This window comes from Papio anubis, chromosome 20, assembly GCF_008728515.1.
Source record: "Papio anubis isolate 15944 chromosome 20, Panubis1.0, whole genome shotgun sequence".
NCBI lineage: Eukaryota > Metazoa > Chordata > Mammalia > Primates > Cercopithecidae > Papio > Papio anubis.
Window position 1 is genome coordinate 9,976,719 of NC_044995.1, and position 23,444 is coordinate 10,000,162.

General features: G+C 51.7%; 1 protein-coding gene across 5 annotated transcripts; it reads right to left on the reverse strand.

The window, feature by feature from the left end:
* Nucleotides 1–159: 159 nt before the first annotated feature.
* Nucleotides 160–23,036, reverse strand: HSPBP1 (HSPA (Hsp70) binding protein 1). 5 transcript variants are annotated; one of them, XM_003916117.3, is made up of 8 exons: nucleotides 22,674–23,036; nucleotides 22,023–22,341; nucleotides 18,557–18,761; nucleotides 15,319–15,543; nucleotides 4,540–4,695; nucleotides 4,295–4,391; nucleotides 3,695–3,806; nucleotides 162–621 (listed from the first exon to the last, which is right to left on the reverse strand). In XM_003916117.3, exons 2-8 carry the CDS (start codon nucleotides 22,245–22,247, stop codon nucleotides 547–549), a joined length of 1,095 nt encoding a protein of 364 aa, XP_003916166.1. In that variant the 5' UTR covers nucleotides 22,248–22,341; nucleotides 22,674–23,036; the 3' UTR covers nucleotides 162–546. The 5 variants fall into 5 exon arrangements, 4 of the variants coding, with proteins under 4 accessions (XP_003916166.1, XP_009193613.1, XP_009193614.1 ...); XM_009195349.3 differs by having other exon boundaries at nucleotides 281–621; nucleotides 22,023–22,344; nucleotides 22,674–23,023; XM_009195350.4 differs by having other exon boundaries at nucleotides 281–621; nucleotides 22,798–22,881.
* Between the last annotated feature and the right edge of the window lie 408 nt (nucleotides 23,037–23,444).

Sequence of the window (23,444 nt, forward strand, 5' to 3'; positions counted from 1 at the left end):
GGGAGGGGAAATGGCGGCTACCCTAGGGAAGATTTAGATGTCTAACCTGGGAAATTCCTCAAACCTAGAATTCAGGTTTGCCAGGTGGCCGAAAAAGGACAGATGTCCCACGCACTCTTGCTCAGGAAAGGCAGGGAAGATTAAATGACACAATGGCTCTGTAGATGATAAACAGCAACACTTTTATTATTCCTCCAGTGGCTCCCCAAGTCCCTTAAACTCGTGCCCCTCCTCCCGTCCCCCATGCACCCTCCAAAGGAGGTGACAAAGGCGGCAGTGGAGGAGGAGGAGAAGGAAGAGAAACACCTTTATTGGAAGAGCTGTGTGGACAAGAGAACGGGGATGAGAGTGAGAGCATGGGAGGTGGGATCCAAGGAGCTGGTGCCTTTCTCAGCAGCCCTTCCAGGGACTGCACAGAGACGGGCTGGCACGCCCTGGGTCCAGGAACCTAGGCTGTGCGATCCCTTGGGAGAGGGCCTTGTAGGTGGGGAGGGAGGCAAGAGGCCTGGGGTTCCCACGGAGAAAGGGGCAAGAAGCCACCCGGTTTCACCGATCCATGCTGTCGTCCGTCGGGCTGGAGAAACAGGTCTGTAGCAGCTTTTCGCAGAACTCCAGCTCCTCCTGGATTGGGCAGGGGCAGGGAGCAAGCGGCCTGAGTGCAGAGGCCAGACCCTGCCTCCAACATTCTTGGCACCCAGAGGTGACTCCTCTTCTCTCCTGGCCACCACCCACCCCCCGCCACCAGAGGTTAGGGTTCTCTAATCACTGCTCAGATCCATGATTCACTGTCTTCACACTGGTGTCTGAACTACTTGAACTAGAACCCGAAGTCCCCCAGACTCGTCTCACTCCATTGGTCTGCCTCATATCAGCACTCTTGGGCTCTTTCTAACTCCCAGATATTGACCACTGTTCAAAACTTTCTACAGATACAAACCCCAGAAACCATGAAAGAAAGCACTGACAGGTTAAACTACGTAATATAAAAGATACTCCCAGGGCAAAAAAAAAAAAAAAAAAAAAGAAAGAAAACGAGGTTGGGGAAAAATATTTGTGATTCATAGCACAAATGGCTAATATACTTAACACTTAAAGAGCTTAAAAAAATCATTCGCAAAAACCATCACCCAATAAATAGATAAGTGGGCAAAGGATGAGAACAAACAGTTCACAAGAAAGAGAAAAGATGCCAAATTTCACTCATGGGAGAAATGTAAACTGGACTGGAGTACTACTTTTCTTTTTTTTTTTTTTTTTTTTGAGATGGAGTCCCGCTCTGCCGCCCAGGCTGGAGTGCAGTGGTCGGATCTCAGCTCACTGCAAGCTCCGCCTCCCGGGTTTACGCCATTCTCCTGCCTCAGCCTCCCAAGTAGCTGGGACTACAGGCGCTGCCACCTCGCCCGGCTAGTTTTTTGTATTTTTCAGTAGAGACGGGGTTTCCCCGTGTTCGCCAGGATGGTCTCGATCTCCTGACCTTGTGATCCGCCCGTCTCGGCCTCCCAAAGTGCTGGGATTACAGGCTTGAGCCACCACGCCCGGCCTGGAGTACTACTTTTCAACAGTCGGCTTGAAAAAAGGTCAAATGGTTCATCGAGGCCACTTTATCCTGACCAAGATTTGGGGAGTTGGGCACCCTTATGACTGGAGTGTCAATGGTTGAACTTCTGTGGAAAGGAGCTTCGTGATAGCTAATGAAATGGCCCTTAACCCTTTAACATACCTGACCCCAGCCATTTCCCTCGTAGAAATTGTTCTACAGACATATGAAATAACATATACAAAAGGTTATTCTTTTAGCAGTGTTTGTCACAGTGAGAGTGTAGAAACAACCTGCATAACCACACTACAAAAAAGAGGCCATCCGCACTGTACAGCTGCAAAATAAAAGAGCCGCAAGCGAGACATGCAATGCCCGCAGAGCAAGGGGCAGAACAGCCATCACAGCGTGGCGAGCTTATTTTAGATAACACAGAGAAAAAGGAGAATTCGTATGCACCTTTGTTCGTGTGCACCTAATATCTTAGGAAGGACACCTGAGCAACTGGGTAGCTAGAGGGAGGGGCAGGAAAGAGACTTTTCACTGTTTACCCTCCTGTGGGTCTTGTATTTTCAACCATGTGACTACGGAACCCACTCAGAAAGCATTAGTAAAATCTATTATAAATCTAATTTCAATGTTTCCACGGGTGTATACATAAGTCAAAACTTCTTATGTAGTACACTATTTTTTTTTTTTTTTTTGAGACGGAGTCTCGCTCTGTCGCCCAGGCTGGAGTGCAGTGGCACATCTTGGCTCACTGGAACCTCCGCCTCCCGGGTTCAAGCGATTCTCCTGCCTCAGCCTCCTGAGTAGCTGGGATTACAGGCGCCTGCCACTACGCCCAGCTAATTTTTTGTGTTTTTAGTAGAGATGGGGTTTTACCATGTTGGCCAGGCTGGTCTCGAACTCCTGACCTCATGATTCGCCCACCTCAGCCTCCCAAAGTGCTGGGATTACAGGCGTGAGCCACCATGCCCGGCCATGTAGTACACTCTCAATATGTACAGACACTTCACAGTGTCTACACAGGAATGAACTCAATAGAATAGAATGTCCCAAGGAGGTGAGTGCGTTTGCTAAGCTCGGCTTTGCTGAAGCACCAGCATTGATTCATTCGCTTCAATAAAGTAATACATTACTCAATCAATTAAGCATCTGAATTTTAATTAGTTGTGATTTAGCATTTGTTACTTATCTAGTTATCAAATGAGTTATTTGCCCCTTATCTATTTAATTAAATATCTGATGACTTGTTATTTGTCACTTGTTATTTACCTAAAATAACTGTTTATTATTTGCCATTATAATGGCAATTATATCTTGTCACCCTAAGAGCAGCCCTTAGGACCTCCCTCTAGAGGCCTCTCTGACCCCACCCTATCGCCCGCCCCATCCCCTGGCTCACTCAGGAGCCCGGGCAAGTCACTGCCCCACAATGGGCCTCTGTTTCCCCTCTGCAGAACGGACCTCACGCTGCCCCTGGCCCAGGGTGGGTGCTGAGGGGCTCAGCACAGGGCCTGATATGTGTCAACTCTGGTGTGCTATTCAGAGCTCCAGCATCATCTGATTAGAAATGGCAATTATATCTTGTCAATTTAAGGAAATAGTTAATCATTAAGACATTTGAGTGATATTATATTCAATTTACATTTATTTAATATAAACAACTGTATTAGGTAATTTAGATAATAATTCAGTGACTTGGTCAACCCTTTAACAGTCTCAGAGCTCCTGTCTCCTTGCTGTCTCTCCTACTCTGACACAGCACGGGACGAATGCTAGGCATGAAATAAATGTCTGCTGAATGCAGGATGAGTGAAACGCACAAGAACGCAAATGAAAGCCTGAACCAGAGGACCCAAGAGCCCCCAAGGGCAAGGACTGGCTGGCTCTGCCCCTACTAGGGTCCCTACTACCACACTTGGTCTAACCTGGGGAATTCCTCACCCCCAGGCCCCTCCCCCTCACACCTGATCCTCCTCACACCCTGTCCCTTCCCCAGCTCACCCGGCCCTTCTGGAGCTGCTGTCCCCTCCCCCGGCACATGATCCTCTTTGAACCCCATCCCCTCCCCACACACCTGGTCCTCCTGGAGCCCCTGTCCCCTGCCCCTCACACCTGGTCCTCCTTGCACCCCGTCCCTTCCCCATATACCTGGTACTCCTCATGCTGCTGCAGCAGCTGACAGCGGTGGCGGAGAAGCTCCTCCAGGCCCAGTTCTGGCTCCCGACACTCGCGCACGCCCTGCGGGAAGTCTGTCACCAGGCTGTGAGGGACATAAGAGCAACCCTTAGGACCTCTCTCTAGAGGCCTCACTGACCCCACCCTATCGCCCGCCCCGTCCCCTGGCTCACTCAGGAGACCAGAGAAGTCGCTGCCCCACAGTGGGCCTCCGTTTCCCCATCTGCAGAACGGACCTCACGCTGCTCCTGGCCCAGGGTGGTGCTGAGGGGCTCAGCATAGGACCTGATGTGTGTCAACTCTGGTATGCTGTTCAGAGCACCAGCATCATCTGATTAGACACTAATTCACTGGTGGGGGCGTGTACAAAAGCCTCTCTCCCTCCCCCAGGCCTCTGTGCCAGCCCTACTGGTGAGGAAACTGAGGCTCCCTGACTCCTACTTCTTTCTGGCCCCACACCCTTCCTCTCCACAGGGAAGGTCCTGACTCCTGAGTCCCTACGGGCTGATTCCTGAGCCACCCCCACCATGGGGCACCCACCCCAGGCCCCATCCTCTCAAGGAGCCAAAGTACCTGCACAGGGCTCCAAGCACGTGCTCGTGGAAGGGGCTGTGCTCTGTCCGCACCAGGGCCACCAGCTGCTGGACCATCCCCATGGAGCACAGGGTCCCTGGCGGGAGGGCTGCAGGGGTCAGAGGGGCAGCCCCACCCATCTCCTATGCCCTCCCCGGGATGCCTGTTCCTCCCCTGCTCCCACACCTGCACCCACCCCAGGGCGTCTGCTCTCCACTCCTGCCCTCACTCAAGGGCTGCCACACCTTTGTGTTCGGGGTGGCCCACCAGCAGGTTCTGCAGCAGAAATGCCGATTTGACCTTGAGCTTCTGCACCTGCTGCTGCATGGCCCGCATCAACACAGAGAAGCCGTCCAGGCGGAGGAACTGCAGCAGCCCAGCCTCCTGCTCTCGGACCAGACCTAGGAGAGGGGGACAGAGTCCTGAACTATCATCACCACTATCATCACGACCACCACCACCATCACCACCATCACCACCATCCTCACCACCACCACCATCACCACATCACCACTACCACCATCCTCACCACCATCACCACCATCCTCACCACCACCACCCATCACACCACCATCTCTATCACTCATCCTCACCACCATCACCATCATCACCACCCATCACCATCATCCCCACCACCATCATCACCATCACCACCCACATCATCACCACCACCATTATCTTTACTTATTTTACGATGACATGACGGGATACATTTATCTTTATTTCGGATAAGTAATTTATTTATTTTATTACTTATCTTTACGCATTTTATTTACGACATTATTTACATTACTTACGAGATCTTTTGCATTTATTTATTACTTACGTATTTTGATATTATCTTTACGACATGCATTTATTACTTATTTTTGACATGATCTTTACGCATTTATTACATTTATTACTTATTTTACGACATGATGACATTACTTTATTGCCGATATTTACGACATATTTACATTTTCTATTATTATTTACGACATTTAATACGCATTTATATATTATTTTATTGATATTTCTCGATATTTTATTTTACGACATTTAATATTTACTTTATACGATTTTACGACATGACATGCATGACATGACATTTATTTATGATTTTACGACATTTTCGATGATGACGCATCATCATCACCACCATCACCATCACCACCATCACCATCACCTCCATCACTACCACCATCATCACCACCATTACCATCTCACCATCACCTCCATCACTACCACCATCATCACCACTATCACCATCACCACCACCATCACCACCACCACATTATATTCGGCCGTCAGTCATCATCACCACGAACCACCACCATCATTACTTGCCAAGGGCCGGCATATGCAAGCATCATCTTTTTTTGAAGTATGTTTTTGAGACATAATTCACAATCCACACAGTTCAGTCTTTTAAAGATATTCACAGGGCTGTATAACCATCGCCACTAACTCTAGGAAATGTTCATCACCCCCAGAGGAAACCCCATACCTATGAGCAGTCATTCCCAATTTCCCCTCCCTCTGGGCCCTGCAACCACAGACATGCTTTCCGCCTCTGTGGATTTACCTGTCCCAGACACTTGATAGAAATGTGTTCATAAAATATGTGACCTTTTGTGTCTGACTGCTTTCACTCAGCATGGTGTTTTCCAGATCCATTCATGTTATAAGTGGTATCGACACTTCATTCCTTTTCATGGCTGAATAATATTCCATTGTATGGATATACCACGTTTTATCCATTCCTCCACTGATGGAAGCATCATCTCTTTTTATTTTTTAATTTTATTTATTTACTTACTTATTTATTCATTTTGAGATGCAGTCTTGTTCTGTTGCCCAGGCTGGAGTGTGCAGTGGAGTGATCTGGCTCACTGCAACCTCTGCTCCCTGGTTCAAGCTATTCTTCAGCCTCAGCCTCCCAAGTAGCTGGGATTACAGTAACCTGCCACCACACCCAGCTAATTTTTGTATTTATAGTAGAGATAGGGTTCCACCACATTGGCCAGGTTGGTCTCAAGCTTCTGGCCTAAAGTGATCCACCCGCCTGGGCCTCTCAAAGTGCTGGGATTACAAGCGTGAGCCACTGTGCCCAGCTGCATCATTTTTTTTTTTTTTTTTTTTTTGAGACAGAGTCTCACTCTATTGCCCAGGCTAGAGTGCAACGGCAAGATCTCGGCTCACTGCAACCTCCGCCTCCTGGGTTCAAGCCATTCTCCTGGCTCAGAATCCCAAGGAGCTGCGATTATAGGCGTGCACCACTACATCCCGCTAATTTTTGTATTTTGAGTAAAGACAGAGTTTCACCATATTGGCTTGGCTGGTCTTGAACTCCAGACCTCATAATCCACCCACCTCAGCCTCCCAAAGTGCTGGCATTACAGGTATGAGCCACCGTGTCCAGTCCACATTTTTTTTTTTTTTTGTATTTTTAGTAGAGATGGGGTTTCACTGCATTAGGCAGGATGGTCTCCATCTCCTGACCTCATGATGCGCCCGCCTCGGCCTCCCAAAGTGCTGGAATTACAGGCGTGAGCCACCGCGCCCGGCCATCTTTTTAATCCTCACAATTATCCTGGAGGGTGGGCTTTCAGAATTCTATTTTACAGATGAGGAAACTGAGGCCCAAAAGAGCCAGGCTACACAGCATGCATGACCTTTATCCAGAGGGCAATGAGAACTCTGGAAGGCCTCCCAGCAGGATGAGAACTGACCTTTGGGGGGCACCTCCAGTAAGGTGCTCGCTCCTTGGTAAGCTCTAGGTCTGGGCTGCCCAAGAAGAACAGAAGCCACTAGTAGCTTGTGGCCACTAAACACCTGATATGTGGCCAGTGCAACTAAGGAAAATAGTTGTTCATTTCATTTAAGTTCAATTCATTTAAACTTAAAATGAAAAACTGAAACAGTGTAAAATATTCTCTAGTAAACACAACGTTGACCAGGCGTGGTGGCTCACGCCTGTAATCCCAGCACTTTGGGAGGCCAAGGTGGGCAGATCACTTGAGGTCAGGAGTTCAAGACCAGCCTAGCCAACATGGTGAAACCCCATCTCTACTAAAAATAAAAAATTAGCCAGGCATGGTGGCAGGCGCCTCTAATCCCAGCTACTAGGGAGGCTGAGGCAGGAGAATCATTTGAACCTGGGAGGTGGAGGTTGCAGTGAGCTGAGATCACACCATTACACTCCAGCCTGAGCAAAAAGAGCGAAACTCCATCTCACACACACAAAAAGAGAAAACCAAAAAGAAAAATATACACAACGTTGTTGCTCTGGTACACTCCACACCACCACTGAAAATTCACATCTGAGTTGTGATGTGCTTTATTTGTAAAATGCACACACTAGGTTTTGAAGACTTAGCATGGCAAAAAATATAAAGTGTCTCATTAATATTCCATGTTAATCACACATTGAAATTATAATAGCTTGGACACATTGGGTTAAAATATTTATTTTATTTTATTTTATTTTTTTTTAGACGGAGTCTCGCTTCTGTCGCCTGTTATGCAGTGGCCGGATCTCAGTCAATGCGCCCGCCTCCCCGGTTCACGCCATTCTCCGCCTCAGCCTCCCGAAAGGCTGACTACAGGCGCCTGGCCACCTCGCCTGGGCAGGCTTTTGTGTTTAATAGAGATCGGGTTTCACCGCAGCTAGCTTGTGATGGTCTCGGGATTCCTGACCTTTCGCGGATCCGCCTGCCTCGGCCTCCCAAAGTGCTGGGATTACAGGCTTGAGCCACCGCTACCCGCCTTCCACATTTATTTTATTTTATTTTATTTATAGTATTTTTGAGACAGAGGCCCCACTCTGTCACCCAGGCTGGAGTGCAGTGGCAGTTGGCTCACTGTGACATATGTCTCTTGGGTTCAAGCAATTTTTTTTTTTTGAGACGGACTTCTCCCTGTGTCAGCCTCAGGCTGGGAGTGCAGTGGGTACACCCCACCTACTGTAAGCTCAGCCCGGCTTGTTGCCACCCATTCTCCCGGGCCAGCCTCCGGAAAGTAGCTGGGACTACAGGCCTCCCCGCCACCACGCCTCTGGCTGTTTTTTTTGTATTTTTAGTAGAGACGGGTTTCACCGTGGCCAGATGGTCCTTCATCTCCTGACCTCGTGGATCCACCCGCCGCCTCCCAAAGTGCTGGGATTACAGGCTTGTGCCACCGCCCGCCAGTTCAAGCAATTTTATGCCTCAACCCTACCGAGTAGCTGGGATTACAGGCATGCCCCACCACGCCTGGCTAATTTTTTGGTATTTTTAGTAGAGACGGACTGTCACTATATTGGCCAGGCTGGTCTTGAGCTCCTGGCCTCAAGTGATCCACCTGTCTCGGCCGCCCAAAATGCTGAGATGATAGGCGTGAGTCACCGCGCCTGGCCAAATGTTATTTAATTAGAGAAAGAAAAGAGAACAGGCATGCAGGGAGTGGAAAACACGAAGACTTCTCTCATTTAATCTGTAAGCGAGGCCTGTCAGCTCTGCCTTCAAAATATACCCAGGAGAGACCTGTCCCCTTTACGCCAGGGTTTCTCCACCTGGGCACGGTTGGTATCTGGGGCCAGATCATTCTGGATTGGGAGGCCCGTCCTGTGCATTGCAGGATGTTGAGCAGCATCCCTGGCCTCTACCCAGTAGATGCCAATAGTCCCTCTCTCCCAGCTGCGACAACTAAAAATGTCTCCAGACATTTGTCTAAATATCCTGTGGAGGACATGATTGCCCCCGTTTGAGAACCACTGCTCCCTACCACAACCTTGATCTCCTGCCTAGGTTATCGCCATAACCCCCTGGCTCACCGCCCACCTTCCACCCCCCCTCGCCACATTCACCCTCTTCTCTGTGCAGCAGTTGGGGGCAGGGATCACAGTGTGGCTGCCGTCATTTTTGGAGAGAAAGCCAAAGTCATCGCTGCAGCCCACACATCTCCCTTAAAAAAGTTACGCTTATTCAGCGCTAAAAAGAAATGAGCTATCAAGCCAGGAAAAGACATGGAGGAACCTTAAAAGCAGATTACTAAGCCAAAGAAGCCAGTCTGAAAAGGCTGCAGATTGCATGGTTCCAAGTATATGACATTCTGGAAAAGGCAAAACTATGGAGACAGTAAAAAGCTCGGGGGTGGGATGACTAGCTGGAGCTCAGAGGATCTGTAGGGCAGTGAAATTCCTCTGTATAATACTACGGGGGGGGATCCATGTCATGATACAGTTGTCCAAACCCACAGTATGTACAATATCAAGAGTGAGCCCCGGTGTCAGCTGTGGACTCTGCGTGACAATGCTGTGTACATGCAGGTTCTTCGATTGTAATAAATGTGCCACTCTGGTAGACTGTAACAAGGGACCACTTTGGAGTGGCTCAACAGAGGGGGAGCGAGTCCATCCCCTCCTGTCCTGCTGGCAAGGGCAGTGGCACCGCCGCCTCGGGCAGCGGGAGCTGAGGGGATGTAGCCTGCAAGTAGCTCCCAGCACAGAACTCCGGTAATGGTACTGGACAGCCACACAATGGCATACCCTGCAGCCACCAAAAAAAAAGGACAGATGCCACTGAATCATATACTTTAACATTTTCATGCGAATTTTACCCCCAAGCAAAAAAAAAAAAAAAAGGGCATCCGAGCTCCCAGAGCTCTTGCCCTGCGTCATGGACAGTTTTCGTTGGGGAAGCCGACCACCATGTGCTGAGGTCGCTCAAGCAGCCCGAGCTTCTTGCCAACAGCCAGTAAAACTCTGCTAGCCCCGGGGCAAGCCACGGTGGAAGCCCATCTCTAGCACCCCTCCCTCGGAGGAGGATTGTGAGGGATTAACGAGGTGCGGCGCACAAGGCTGAGTGCAGTCAGACCTTCGGGTAACGCGGCCCGGCTCACGGCTGACCACAACCTCATGAAGACACAAAGCCAGAAGCAGCCCTCCTTGATGGGGGCCACTCCTGCATTCCTAACCCACAGGAAGGGGAAAGATAAGCTACTGTGGCTTCAGAAAAAAGGACAGAGGCAGGTCAATGTGTGCAACAGTCAGGATGGTCCGCCCCAGCCGTGCACATCCGAGGAAAAGAGATGAATCTGTGTGTCTATGTGTGCACATACCACACACGGCACACTCCACATATGCACACACCACACACCCCGTATACACCCACCACATACACACATCCCACACACCCCATGCACATCCACACACCACACATACGCACCACACACACACACCCCAAATGCACCCCATATACCCCACACACTGCACATGCCCCACACATATACATACACACCCCCAGCATACACATCCCACACACATACACACACACTCCCCATACCACACACACCTCCACATCTATACCACACAACCACACACCCCATGTACACGCTCCATACATACGACACACCATACACACCCTACACATGCACCACACACCCACTACACATACACACCACACACACCCACATTTGTCCTTACAGATTTATCAAAATCTCTGGAAGCAGAAACTGGCATGACAGTGGTTTTCTCTGGAATGGGGACCAGGTTTGAGGACAGGGACCGTTTGCTATGTACTCTTTTGTACCTGGTGAATGACGTGACTGTCTCACAGATTTTTTAAAATATGTAATGACTTTTTTTTTTTTTTGAGACAAGGTCTCACTCTGTCACCCAGACTGGAGTGCAGTGACACGATCTCAGCTGACTGCAGCCTCCACCTCCCAGGCTCACATGATCCTCCCTCCTCAGCCTCCCAGGTAGCTGGGACCAGGTGTGAGCCACCAAGATGGCCTAAAGGCTTCCTAGACATCCCCACCCCCCTTTTTTTTTTTTTGAGACGGAGTCTCGCTCTGTCGCCCAGGCTGGAGTGCAGTGGCATGATCTCTGCTTACTGCAAGCTCCGCCCCCTGGGTACACGTCACTCTCCTGCCTCAGCCTCCCGAGTAGCTGGGACTACAGGCACCCGCCACCATGTCCGGCTAATTTTTTGTATATTTAGTAGAGACGGGGTTTCACCGTGTTAGCCAGGGTGGCCTTAATCTCTTGATCTCGTGATCTGCCCGCCTCGGCCTACCAAAGTGCTGGGATTACAGGCGTGAGCCACCGCGCCCGGCAAGACTTCTTTTTTAATGTAAGCTGTTGGAAGAAAACTCTGCCAGCCCCTCTCTACCCTGCTCTGGCCCTCAGGGACACCATGTCCTTCTCTCTGCCCTTTGTGGCCAAGCTGCCCCATGTCTGTCGGTCCCTCTATCTCCCTGGTTTTGGCTGCGACTTTCCAAGTGCCACCTCCTCCAAAGCTCCTTTCCTCACCTCATCAGAATGCTTCCTTCTTTCGGAATCTCCTCCTACCCAAATCCTCCCTGTTCTCCTCCCAGCCTCTGCATGGCTGGGGCCACCATCTGCCGGGAACACAACACTGATTCCAGGGCTCAGGATACATGGGGGTGAGGGAGAGAAAGGGGGTGTTGGACCCCCCTCGCAATCCCCATTTCAATGACCACATAGGCTGCTGGAGTTAAAAAAATAGCCAACCTCAGGCCAGGCACGGGGGCTCACACCTATAATCCCAGCACTTAGGGAGGCTGAGGCTGGTGGATCATCTGAGGTCAGGAGTTTGAGACCAGCCTGGCCAACATGGTGAAACCCCACCTCTACTAAAAACACACACACAAAAAAAAATTAGCCAGGCATGGTGGTGTGTGCCTGTAAACCCAGCTACTTGGGAGGCTGAGGCAGAGGAATCCCTTGAACCAGGGAGGTGGAGGTTGCAGTGAGCCGAGATTGCGCCACTGCACTCCAGCCTGGGCGACAGAGCGAGACTCCATCTCAAAAAACAAAAAAAGAAAGGAAAAAAGCCAACCTCGGACAGATTAAATGCAGAGTTACAATATGACCCAGGAGCTCCACTGCTAGGTATACACTCAAGAGAACGGAAAACAAATGTCAACGAAAAGACCTGTGCAGCCATGTCCACAGGAGCACGAGAGCCCAGAGAGAGATGGAAACCAGGGACTGTCAGCAGACAGGCGGAAGGAGAGGAAGGGCCTGGTGGACCCACACAACAGGACACATTCAGCCGCAAGAAAGAGCACAGCACTGCCACCCGCCACCACTCGGGGACCTCGCGCTGTATGAAAGGAGCCAGCAGCACTGCTACCCACCACCACTCGGGGACCTCGCACTGTACAAAAGGAGCCAGCGGCACTGCCACCCGCCACCACTCAGGGACCTCGCACTGTATGAAAGGAGCCAGCAGCACTGCCACCCCCGCCACCACTCGGGGACCTCGCACTGTATGAAAGGAGCCAGTGGCACTGCCACCCACCACCACTCGGGGACCTTGCGCTGTATGAAAGGAGCCAGCGGCATTGCCACCCACCACCACTCGGGGACCTTGCGCTGTATGAAAGGAGCCGGACACAAAAGGCCTCACAGTGTGGGATTCCATTTGTACAAATGTCCCGGAGACGGATATCCTTAGAGGCAGTAAGTAGATTCATGTTACAGGGGCTGGGGGAGAGGATGGATGCTGACTGATTGCTTAACGGGTACAGAATTTCTGCCTGGGGGAGAGGATGAAAATGTTCTGAAATTCTGGCCAGGCGCAGTGGCTCACACCTGTAATCCCAGCACTTTGGGAGGCTAAGGCAGGTGGATTGCCTGAGGTCAGGAGTTCGAGACCAGCCTGGCTAACATGGTGAAACCCAGTCTCTACTAAAAATACAAAAATTAGCCAGGCGTGGTGGCAGGCGCCTGTAATCCCAGCTACTTGAGAGGCTGAGGCAGGAGAATTGCTTGAACCTGAGAGGAGGAGGTTGCAGTGAGCCAAGATCACGCCATTGCACTCCAGCCTGGGTGACAAGAGTGAGACTCTGTCTCAAAAAAAAAAAAAGGAAAGACAGAAAAAAAGAAAATGTTCTGAAATTAGTGACTGCCGACAGCCATACCACCCGAACGCGCCTGATCTCATCTAAAATTAGAGAGTGATGATGGCTGCACAACACTGTGAATATACTAAGTACTATGTTGTTTTTTGGTTTTATTGTTTGTTTTCAGACAGGTCTTGCTCTGTCACGCAGGCTGGAGGTGCAATCATGGCTCACTGCAGCCTCAACTTCCCAGGCTCAGGTGATCCTACAACCTCAGTCTCCTGAGTAGCTGGAGTTACAGTCACGCACCACCAGATCCAGCTAATTTTTTAATTTTTGTAGAGACAGGGGTTTCCCTATGTTGCCCAGGCTGGTCTCAAACCCCTGGGCTTGAGCAATTCTCCTGCCTCGGCCTCCCAAACTGTGGGGATTCCAGATGTGAGCCACCATGCCTGGCCAAAAGTACTAAGTTACACACTTTATTTTATTTATTTATTTTTTTTATTTATTATTTTTTTTTGAGACGGAGTCTCACTCTGTTGCCCAGGCTGGAGTGCAGTGGCCGGATCTCAGCTCACTGCAAGCTCCGCCTCCCGGGTTTACGCCATTCTCCTGCCTCAGCCTTCCGAGTAGCTGGGACTACAGGCGCCCGCCACCTCGCCCGGCTAGTTTTTTTTTTTTTTTGTATTTTTTTTTAGTAGAGACGGGGTTTCACCGTGTTAGCCAGGAGGTCTCGATCTCCCGACCTCGTGATCCGCCCGTCTCGGCCTCCCAAAGTGCTGGGATTACAGGCTTAAGCCACCACGCCCGGCCACTATTTTATTTTTATTTATTTATTTTTTTTTTGAGATGGAGTCTCGCTCTGTCACCGGGGCTGGAGTGCAATGGCCGGATCTCAGCTCACTGCAAGCTCCGCCTCCCAGGTTTACGCCATTCTCCTGCCTCAGCCTCCCGAGTGGCTGGGACTACAGGCGCCCGCCACCTCACCCGGCTAGTTTTTCGTATTTTTTAAGTAGAGACGGGGTTTCACTGTGTTAGCCAGGATGGTCTCGATCTCCTGACCCCGTGATCCACCCATCTCGGCCTCCCAAAGTGCTGGGATTACAGGCTTGAGCCACCGCGCCCGGCCAAGTTACACACTTTAAAAGGATGAATTGTGTGGCCTGTGAATTACATCTCAATAAAGCTGTCAGGGAAAATAAAAGGAAACAGCCCAGTAGGGGCGCTAGTGCAGCACATGCAGGCAGGCATCCAGTACACACGAAGAGCTCCCCGGGCTGGGACCCTGGTTCTGTGTGTCCTCTCCAGACCCCCAGTGAGCCCAACTTCAGCAGGTGTGCATAAGGATTCAGCCAAGCAACACCTGGCATGGAGAAACTGCCCCACAGATGTTGGTTTTTGTCCCATCCCTGGCCCTGACCTGGCCCCTGTGTCCCAGGAGGCAGTGCATGGGGGAGTCCTGGCCAGCTCTGCCCTGTGGAGCTGCACAAACCTGGCCATGTCCCTCTGCCCACACCTCAGTTTCTTCCCCTGTCAAATGAGGATGCAAACGGTCCCACTTCACAGGCCATTAGGATAAAAAGAATTTGTGGCTGGACATGGTGGATCACACCTGTAATCTCAACACTTTCAGAGGCCAAGGCGGGAGGATCCCTTGAGGCTAGGAGTTCAAGACTAGCCTGGGTAACAAAGCAAGTCCTGTCTCTATATAGGTTAAATTTAAAAGAAAATAATAAGAAGAATTCATGTACAGCAGGGGTTCTGACCATAGGGCTTTCTATGACATCTGGGGGCATCTGCGCTGTGGTAGGTGGGGTGACAGTATCTCTCCATGGCATGGAGGCCACCCACTAGATACTGCTCAATGTCCTGTAGTACATAGGATGGCCCCTGAGAGAGTGAACCAGCCCCAGTGTGAACAGTGCCCAGCTGAAAAACTGCTGCGCGCAAAGCGTTCACGCTGAGGGCCGGGCAGTCTCCTCCCAAAGTGGTCATGTCTGCTTCGTGGCTGGCAGGGGGTTTGGCCGAGTGCACCACTCACTCTGCCTGCAGCACTCAGTGGCCAGAGGCCCAACAAGCATGGGAATAAACGAGTGAAGGCGATGCCTCTCCCTCTGCCCCAGCAGATCCCGAGGGCCCACCCAACACCCCCCCAGCACCCCTGCCCCCAGCCCCACCCGGACACTCACAGGAGATGGCGAAGAGGGCCTTGACGCGCACTGTGTCGCAGGCGTCGCGGTCCAGCAGCCGCAGCAGCTTACGCAGGGCGCCCAGGCCCAGCACCTGCTCCTGGATGGCTGCCACGTTCTGACTGCACGTGCCGATGAGCTGTGCCGCCCGCCACCGCAGCCCCGCAGCCCCCGCCTCCAGGTACCGGCCCACCAGCAGGTGCATGCCCGACAGCTGGCAGAAGTCTGTGCCACAGAGGGGAGCAGAGAGAGGCCAGATGTTAGGGACTGAACTGTGCCCCCCAAAATGCATGGGTTGATGCTCTGACCCCCAGGACCTTGGAATGTGACTGTTCTTGGAGATGGGATCTTCAAAGAGATAATTCAGGTAAAATGAAGTCCTCAGGGTGGGCCCTACTGCAATCTGACTGCTGTCCTGATAAGAGGAGATGAGAACACAGACACCCACAGGGGGACAACATAGAGGGAGGACACAAAAAATGCCTTCTGCAAGCCAAGGAGAGAGGGGCTCAGGAGAAACCAGCCCTGCCCACACCCTGATCTCAGACTTCTAGCCTCCAAAGCCGTGAGAAAATACATTTCTGTTTTTAAAGCCAGTAGTCTGTGGTGCTTGGCTAAGGTGGCCCTAAGCCGACTACCACAGCTGCTAAGGCCGGAAGAGCCAGGCTGGCTCCCACAGGGACCTGGTTCTCTCCAAACACCCAACCAGAGGTCCCTCCAAGCCCAGTACAACTCGATTCCATCGGCACTTGGGGCATTAGGGCCCCAGGCTCCAGACCACTAAATGCCAGGACTGATCCTGGTTTTTGTGACAATCTGAATGTCCCCAGGGTCAGCAAACCACAGCCCACCTCTGGTTTTTATAAATAAAGTGGCATTGGAGAGCGTAGCCGTTGCTCAAACAGTGAAACACAGATTCCGTGACCGAGCAATTCCACACCAAGGTACAGACTCAAGAGAACCAAAAGTAGGGACTCAGATACTTACACACTCAGGTTCATGGCAGCATCATTCACAAATGACCCAAATGTCCTTAAAGGATAAAGAGATAAATGAAAACTGCTCTAGCCATACAATGGAGTATTACTCAGCCATAAAAAGGAATGAAGCAGCTGGGCGTGGTGGCTCAAGCCTATAATTCCAGCACTTTGGGAGGACAAGGTGGGCAGATCACTTGAGTCCAGGAGTTCCAGACCAGCCTGGGTAACATAGCAAAACCCCGTTGCTACTAAAAATACAAAAATGCCAGGCCTGGCCAGGCACGGTGGCTCATGACTGTAATCCCAGCACTTTGGGAGGCCGAGGCGGGTGCATCAGGAGGTCAGGAGTTCGAGACCAGCCTAGCCAACATGGTGAAACCCCATCTCTACTAAAAATAGAAAAATTAGCTGGGCGTGGTGGCGGGCGCCTATAATCCCAGCTACTCGGAAGGGCAAGGCAGGAGAATTGTTTGAACCCAGGAAGCAGAGGTTGCAGTGAGCTGAGATTGCGCCATTGCACTCCAGCCTGGGCGACAGGGTAACACTCCGTCTCAGGGAAAAAAAAAAAAAAAAAAAAATTAGCCAGGCCTGATGGCACGCACCTGTAATCCCAGCTGTTTGGGAGGCTGAGGTATGAGAATCACTGAAACCCAGCAGGTGGAAGTTGCAGTGAGCTGAGATTGCACCACTGCACTCCAGCCTGGCAGACTGACTCAAAAAAAAAAAAAAAAAAAAAGGAATAAAGCTCGGACACACACCACAACATGGGCACGCCTTTAGCACAATCAGCCAGACACAAAAGGTCACGTGTTATAGGCATCTATATGAAATGTCCAGAATGGGCAAATTCATAGACCCAAAACACCGATTAGTTGTTGCCAGGGGGTCGGGGGAGGGCCTGCCTAATGGGTGCTGGGTCTCCTTTGTGGGCAATGGAAAAGTTCCGGAAATAGAGGTGGTGTTGCACAACACTGTGAATTGACAGTAAGTGGTAGAAACGGCCATGTGGGAAGATGCTCCCCTCAGCCCACCTTCATCAGCCCTGTGCATCCTCATTAAAACAGAAAAGATACACATATATATTTATATTTATATACAGAGACGGCACCTAGGCCAGGGAGGAAGTGGTATCTTTGGCTTTCGTTCTCATTTGATTACTAATAAGGTGTAAAATTGCTGCTGCTGTGATTGGACACTCAGCACAGTGCTTAGCACACAGCAGCTGCTCAACAGATATTTCCTGAACAAGCAAAAAATGAATGAAAGAGCAAAGTCGTTAAAAGCCATCCTGTGGACTGGAGTGGGAGTTCTCTGCCGGGTTAAGACTGGGAAACACTGGGGAGAAGTAAGCTGGGGGGTGGCAACTGCACTGCGGGTGTTCTCAGGGCACTAAATGCACTCCCAGAGGAGGGCTTCACAAACGCTGTTCAGCCCCTGTCCAAAATGAAGACACCTGACTCCCATGCCTGACATGTTACGTGTACTCTGTGCCTGGGGTTGTGCGGGCCTGGGGGTTTCTCTCAGCCCATCCTCACAAGCCTGTGTACAAGAGGAAGTCACCAGGACCTGCCCAAACCAGACTGCCATGTAGCAGCATAGCCTGAACTATGAACCAAGGAAGTGACACCCCAAATCCACACCCTCAATGGCTACACCACACAACCCCTCCAAATGGAAGGGGGCTCTCCTCAAACCTTCTGTCAGCTCTGCTGCTTGCAGTAAAACGGCGTTTAACTCGGTCTGCAAGGCCCTGCCCACCCCCACGCTGTTTCCTACGCCTGGCCCCTCACTCACTCTACTCTGCCTCAAGGGCCTGGCTGCTGTTCCTGAACACACCAGGTGCGCTCTGGCCTCAGGGCCTTTGCACTGGCTGTTCCCGCGGTCTGGAATGTTTTTCCCAGAGATCATCCCACAACTCGCACCTCACTTCAGGTCTCTGATCAAATGTCGCCCCGGAGAGGCCTTCTCTGCCACCCCACCCATGCCACTTTCTCTCTTGTACTCTGGGGAGTGGCAGTGGACACCCAGAGGACTAGGAGAGAAACAGCCATCTCAGAACTGATCAGGGAAGTGGGGGACCCCACCTGCCATGAGGGCGAGGAAGAGCCTTGCTCCTTATGGCAATGGAGGCAGAGAGGCTGATGGTGAGAGGGCAGCAGGGAGGCTGATGGTGTGATCCCCAAGAGTGGGGGCAAGAGCTGAGAGGCAGCAGGACATGTACAGAGAGGCAGGACGTCCCGGTGGGGGAAGTGGGGTACCTGCGGCATTGTCCATGTTCTCACACAGGTCGGCCAGCAGCTCCAGGGCCCCCTCTCGCTCTTGCTGGTCGGCTGCCTGCTCAGCCTCCCCAGCAGTGGGAGGCATGGGCTGTGACAGCACTCGGAGGCAGCTCTTCATCTGCTCCACCTCCTCCCGCTGGCCTCGGAAGGCAGCCGACATGGCCTCCTGCAACCACTGACGCCTCTGGGGACCAAGGCGAGGAAGAAAGAAGATCAGTCATTAATTAAAAAGGAACAGCCATTAATAAAGACAGCCAACTGAGGGCTGATGTTCCTTCAGTCAACAAATATTGGCTGGGCGCTGTGGCTCACGCCTGTAATCCCACCACTTTGGGAGGTCAAGGTGGGCAGACCGCCTGAGCTCAGGAGTTTGAGACCAGCCTGGGCAACACGGTGAAACCCCATCTCTACTAAACTACAAAAAGTTAGCCGGGCATGATGGTCCGAGCCTGTAGTCACAGCTACTCCGGAGGCTGAGGCACGAGAATCACTTGAACCTGGGAGGCAGAGGTTGAGGTGAACCGAGATCGTAATATTGTACTCTAGCCTGGGCGACAGAATCAACTGAACATCTATTTTTTTCACAGACACTTTTGTAGGTACTAAAGGCAGCCCTGGGCCAGACAGAAACCCCTACCCTGGGGGTGGGGCTCACATTCAGGTTGAAGAACAGTCAATAAAGAAAATAAGCAAAAGTGTGGCATTTGACATGGTGAGATTATAAGCGTTCTGGGTTAAGTAAGATTAAGCACAGTGGGGGATCTGGAGTGCCGAACTGTGGCTACAGAATTAAACAGGTCGGGGCCGGGTGCGATGACTCACACCTGTAATCCCAGCACTTTGGGAGGCTGAGGCAGGAGGATCACTTGAGCCCAGGAATTTAAGAGCAGCCTGGGTAACATGGCGATACCCCATCTCCACACAAAAAAAGTTTTAAATTAGCTGGGCATGGTGGTACATGCCTGTGGTCCCAGTTACTCAGAAAGCTGAGTGGAGAGGATGGCTGGAGCCTAGGAATTTAAGGCTGCAGTGAGTGAGACCTTGTCTCTAAAAAAAAAAAAAGAAAAGAAAAGAAAAAGAAATGGGTTGGTCATTGAGGGTCCCAGGGAGGCGACTTGCGAGAAAAGCAGTAGGTGAGGGACTGAGCCAGGCCACATCTAGAAGTGGTTGCAGGCAGAGGGAACCACCAGGAGGCCAGTGTGGTGGAGGCAGAGTGAGCAAGGAGAAAGGGAGCGGGGAGGGGAGCAGGTGATATTAGGTCTTGCAAACTTTTGTAAAAACCTGGGATTTCCCTCTGAATAGGTGTGGGAGCTGCCGGAGGGCTCTAAGCAGAGGAGCGGGGACACCTGCATTGCTGTTGATTAAGAACAGATGGAGGAGGGGCAACGGCAGGTGCAGGAATATGAAACAGGAGGCTACAGCTGGGAGCAGGCAGGAGAGAAAGTGGTGTGGAGCGGGAAGGAGAGAGGAGTGGGGAGAAACGGTCAGACCCTGCACTTATTTTGAAAAGAGAGCCCGTTTGATTTAGTGAGATACGAGGTGTGACAGAAAGAGAGGTCAAGGATGACTCCGAGGTCTCTGTTCTGAGCAACCAGGAAAAGATGGAGAAATGGTGTGAAAAGCAGGTTTGGGGTGAGAAGAGCAGGGATTTCAGCTCATTTTCAAATGTGTCAAATTTGAGGGATCTATTACACACCCAAGGCAAAAGACTGAGGAAGCTGCCTGAAGCCCAGGCAGAGGTGCAGCCCGGACCAGGATTTCCCAACTTCAGCTTTACTGACACTTTGAGCTAGATAGTTCTCCGTGGTCCGTCCCGTGAACCACAGGATGCTGAGCAGCATCCCTGGCCTTCACGCACTGGATGCCAGTATCCCCCTTCCTCCAGTTGTGACAACCAAGAATGTTTCCACACCAATTGTCCCCTGGGGAATAAAAATCACCCCCAGTGAAGGATCACTGGCCTAGAGATATAAATTTGAGACTTGTCAGAATAAAGCCTTACAACAATATGAGGCCGGGCACGGTGGCTCACGCCTGTAATCGAGCACTTTGAGAAGCTGGGGCGGGCCGATCACCTGAGGTCAGGAGTTCGAGATCAGACTGGCTAACATGGTGAAACCCCGTCTCTACTAAAAATACAAAAATTAGCCAGGCATGGTGGCGTATGCCTGTAATCCCACCTACTCGGGAGGCTGAGGCAAAGGGAATTGCCTGAACCTGAGAGACAGAGGTTGCATGAGCTGAGATCACACCACTGCACTCCAGCCGGGGCAACAGAGTGAGACTCTATCTCAAAGAAAAAGGAGATGAGCGCTAATAAGTGACTGCTGGAATTTTGGGGGGTGAGGGAGGGGAGCAGAGGTCTCCTTAGTCACAGTTCTAAGTAAATTTGAGTGAGCTATTTAATGTTTCTGTGCCTGTTTCATGCCTCACTGTCGTAAAGGTTCAATGACGTCATGTACGTAAGTGGGTTAGCATAATGCTCTGTATACAGTAATTGCCAATTAAACATTATATATAATAACTATTCCTATTAATCTGCAAAACAACTCTATGACGTATATTTATTATTGTTATCCCCACTTCACAGACGAGAAAGTTGAGTCACAGAAAGGTTGAGACTTACCCAAGGTCACACAGTCAGCAATTGACAAAGCCTGAAATCAAACCCAAGCAGTCTAGGCTGGGCGTGGCGGCTCACATCTGTAATCTCACCACTTTGGGAGGCTGAGGCAGATGGATCACTTGAGGCCGGGAGTTCGAGACCAGCCTGGCCAATATAGTGAAACCCCTTCTCTACTAAAAATACCAAAATTAGCCAGGCATGGTGGCTCATGCCTCCAATCCCAGCTACTAGGGAGGCTGAGGCACGATAATTGTTTGAACCGGGAAGGCAGAGGTTGCAGTGAGCCAAGATTGCGCCTCTGCACTCCAACAGAGACTGTGTCCCCCACCCCTACCCCCCACCAAAAAAAAAAAAAAACAAGCAGTCCGACTACAGAGCCTGTGCTCTTCATGAAAACATACTGCTGTCTTCAGAAGCACTGTCTGTATGCTGGACACTGTGTGCAGCCCTACTTAAAGTAGAACCTCAGAACTACCCTATACCGTAGTTATTATTATTATCAATTTGTAAATGAAGAACTTGAGACTCAGAAAGATGAAGTAATATATCCAAGGTCACACAGGTGGACAATGCTGAATCCAGGTCGGTCTGGCTCTGGAGAGGATATGTCCCCCTCTCCCACTCTCTTGAGATCTGACCTTCAGTCAACGACGACCCCATCTAGCACAAATTATAGCCTACAATGCCTCCACACCTGGACTCCTGCCACCCACCCAAGAAGACCCTAGTCTTCTTGTGGCTCCCCAAGTCACATTTCCCAAAGCACCTCTATCTGTCTCCAGGCCCCTCACCCCAGCTTCTTGGGTCCCCATCTTTTACCTCCTCACTCATGGGTTCTGGAGGAGGGTCTGGCTCTTCAGAGCCCGCGGTGATGGCCATCTGCAGCAAGCCTTGGAGGTTGCGTGGGGGCCGGGAATTGCCCGAGCCCCCAGCCGAGGAGGAGCCGCCGCCGCCGCCGCCGCCGCCGCCCCCTGAAGAGCAACCCTGGGAGGCCGGGGGCAGCGCCAGGGGCAGGCGGCTGCCTCTTGAGCCTTCGTCTGACATGGGCCGTTTGTGAAGAAGGGAAGAACGTGTTAGGGGGAGAAGGTGGTCACCACTGAAGCAGCTCTGGCGTCCTGATGGGTCGATTCTTGAGGGTCTGCTGAGAAGGTGGCGTTTTAGGGGAGCTCGGCGCCCCCCCATGACCCCAAACGACTCTGTCCCCAGCCCACTCAACCACAGCCCCTTTTCCTTCCTTCATACCCACAGGACCCTTCCCCAAAGTCATAAGCCCCTCCTTTCTCCCTAGCAACACGCCCCACCCACTCTCCCTGGCAACAACCCCCCTTCCCCATCTCCAATGCGTGCGTCCCGTCTCTTAGCAACCCCACTGCCCCGCCTCCGTAGCAACAAGCCCGCCCTTTGGTCTCCTTAGCAACAAGTCTTCTCCCTCCTCTCCGAAGAGGGGCGCCGGAATAGGGCGGATCTCACCTCCCCGGGTCCTCAAGCCGCCGCTGCTCCTACGGACAAAGTCGTCCGCACCTGACTCTACTGGGCGCCGCCATCTTAACCGGAAATACGCACGGTTTCACCCGGAAGTGCCTGGCGTACCCACCCAACTTCGTGCCGTGGATGCCGCTGAAGCTGCTTGCCAGACTATCATTCTCTTCTCACCTGGCCGGATACTGCCCTCGGCCCCGCCCCTCCCATCCAGGCCCCGCCTCCAAGCTAGGACGCACCTTCGTGCGGGCCCCGCCCCTTCACGCTCAAGTCGCTGGTCAAAGCTCCTCCCCTGGCCCAGTTTTCGCACCTCAGCGAGTCCCGCCCCCGATCTTTATTGCAAGCTCCACCCCTGTTCTAACGTGTGCCCCGCCCCCAGGTCTGACCCCGCCCACACTACTATTCCCGCCCCTGTTCTAGGTGTTTCAGCCTCTCCCAGTTAGGCCCCGCCCCCTTTCCAGGCCCCTCCCACTCATTGCTGTGGGTCATCCTTAGAAGGTTTGGGGCCTCGCCCCCCTAATCTGACTTTCGCCTCCACCGGGGCCACCACCCCATCTACTGGAGCCCTGGGGTCGCAACTGTAATGGCTGGCCTGTGAGCCTTGAGCCCCCGGCAACCCCTCTCTCGGCCTCAGTTTCTCCATCTGTCAAATGGAGCTGCGGCATGGACCCGTCTCATCACCCAGCCTCTCGCTCATGGACTCTTCCCCATGTCCTGCCAGGTGGAGAGGAGAGGATTCTTGAGACCTGGAGCCGGAAAGCA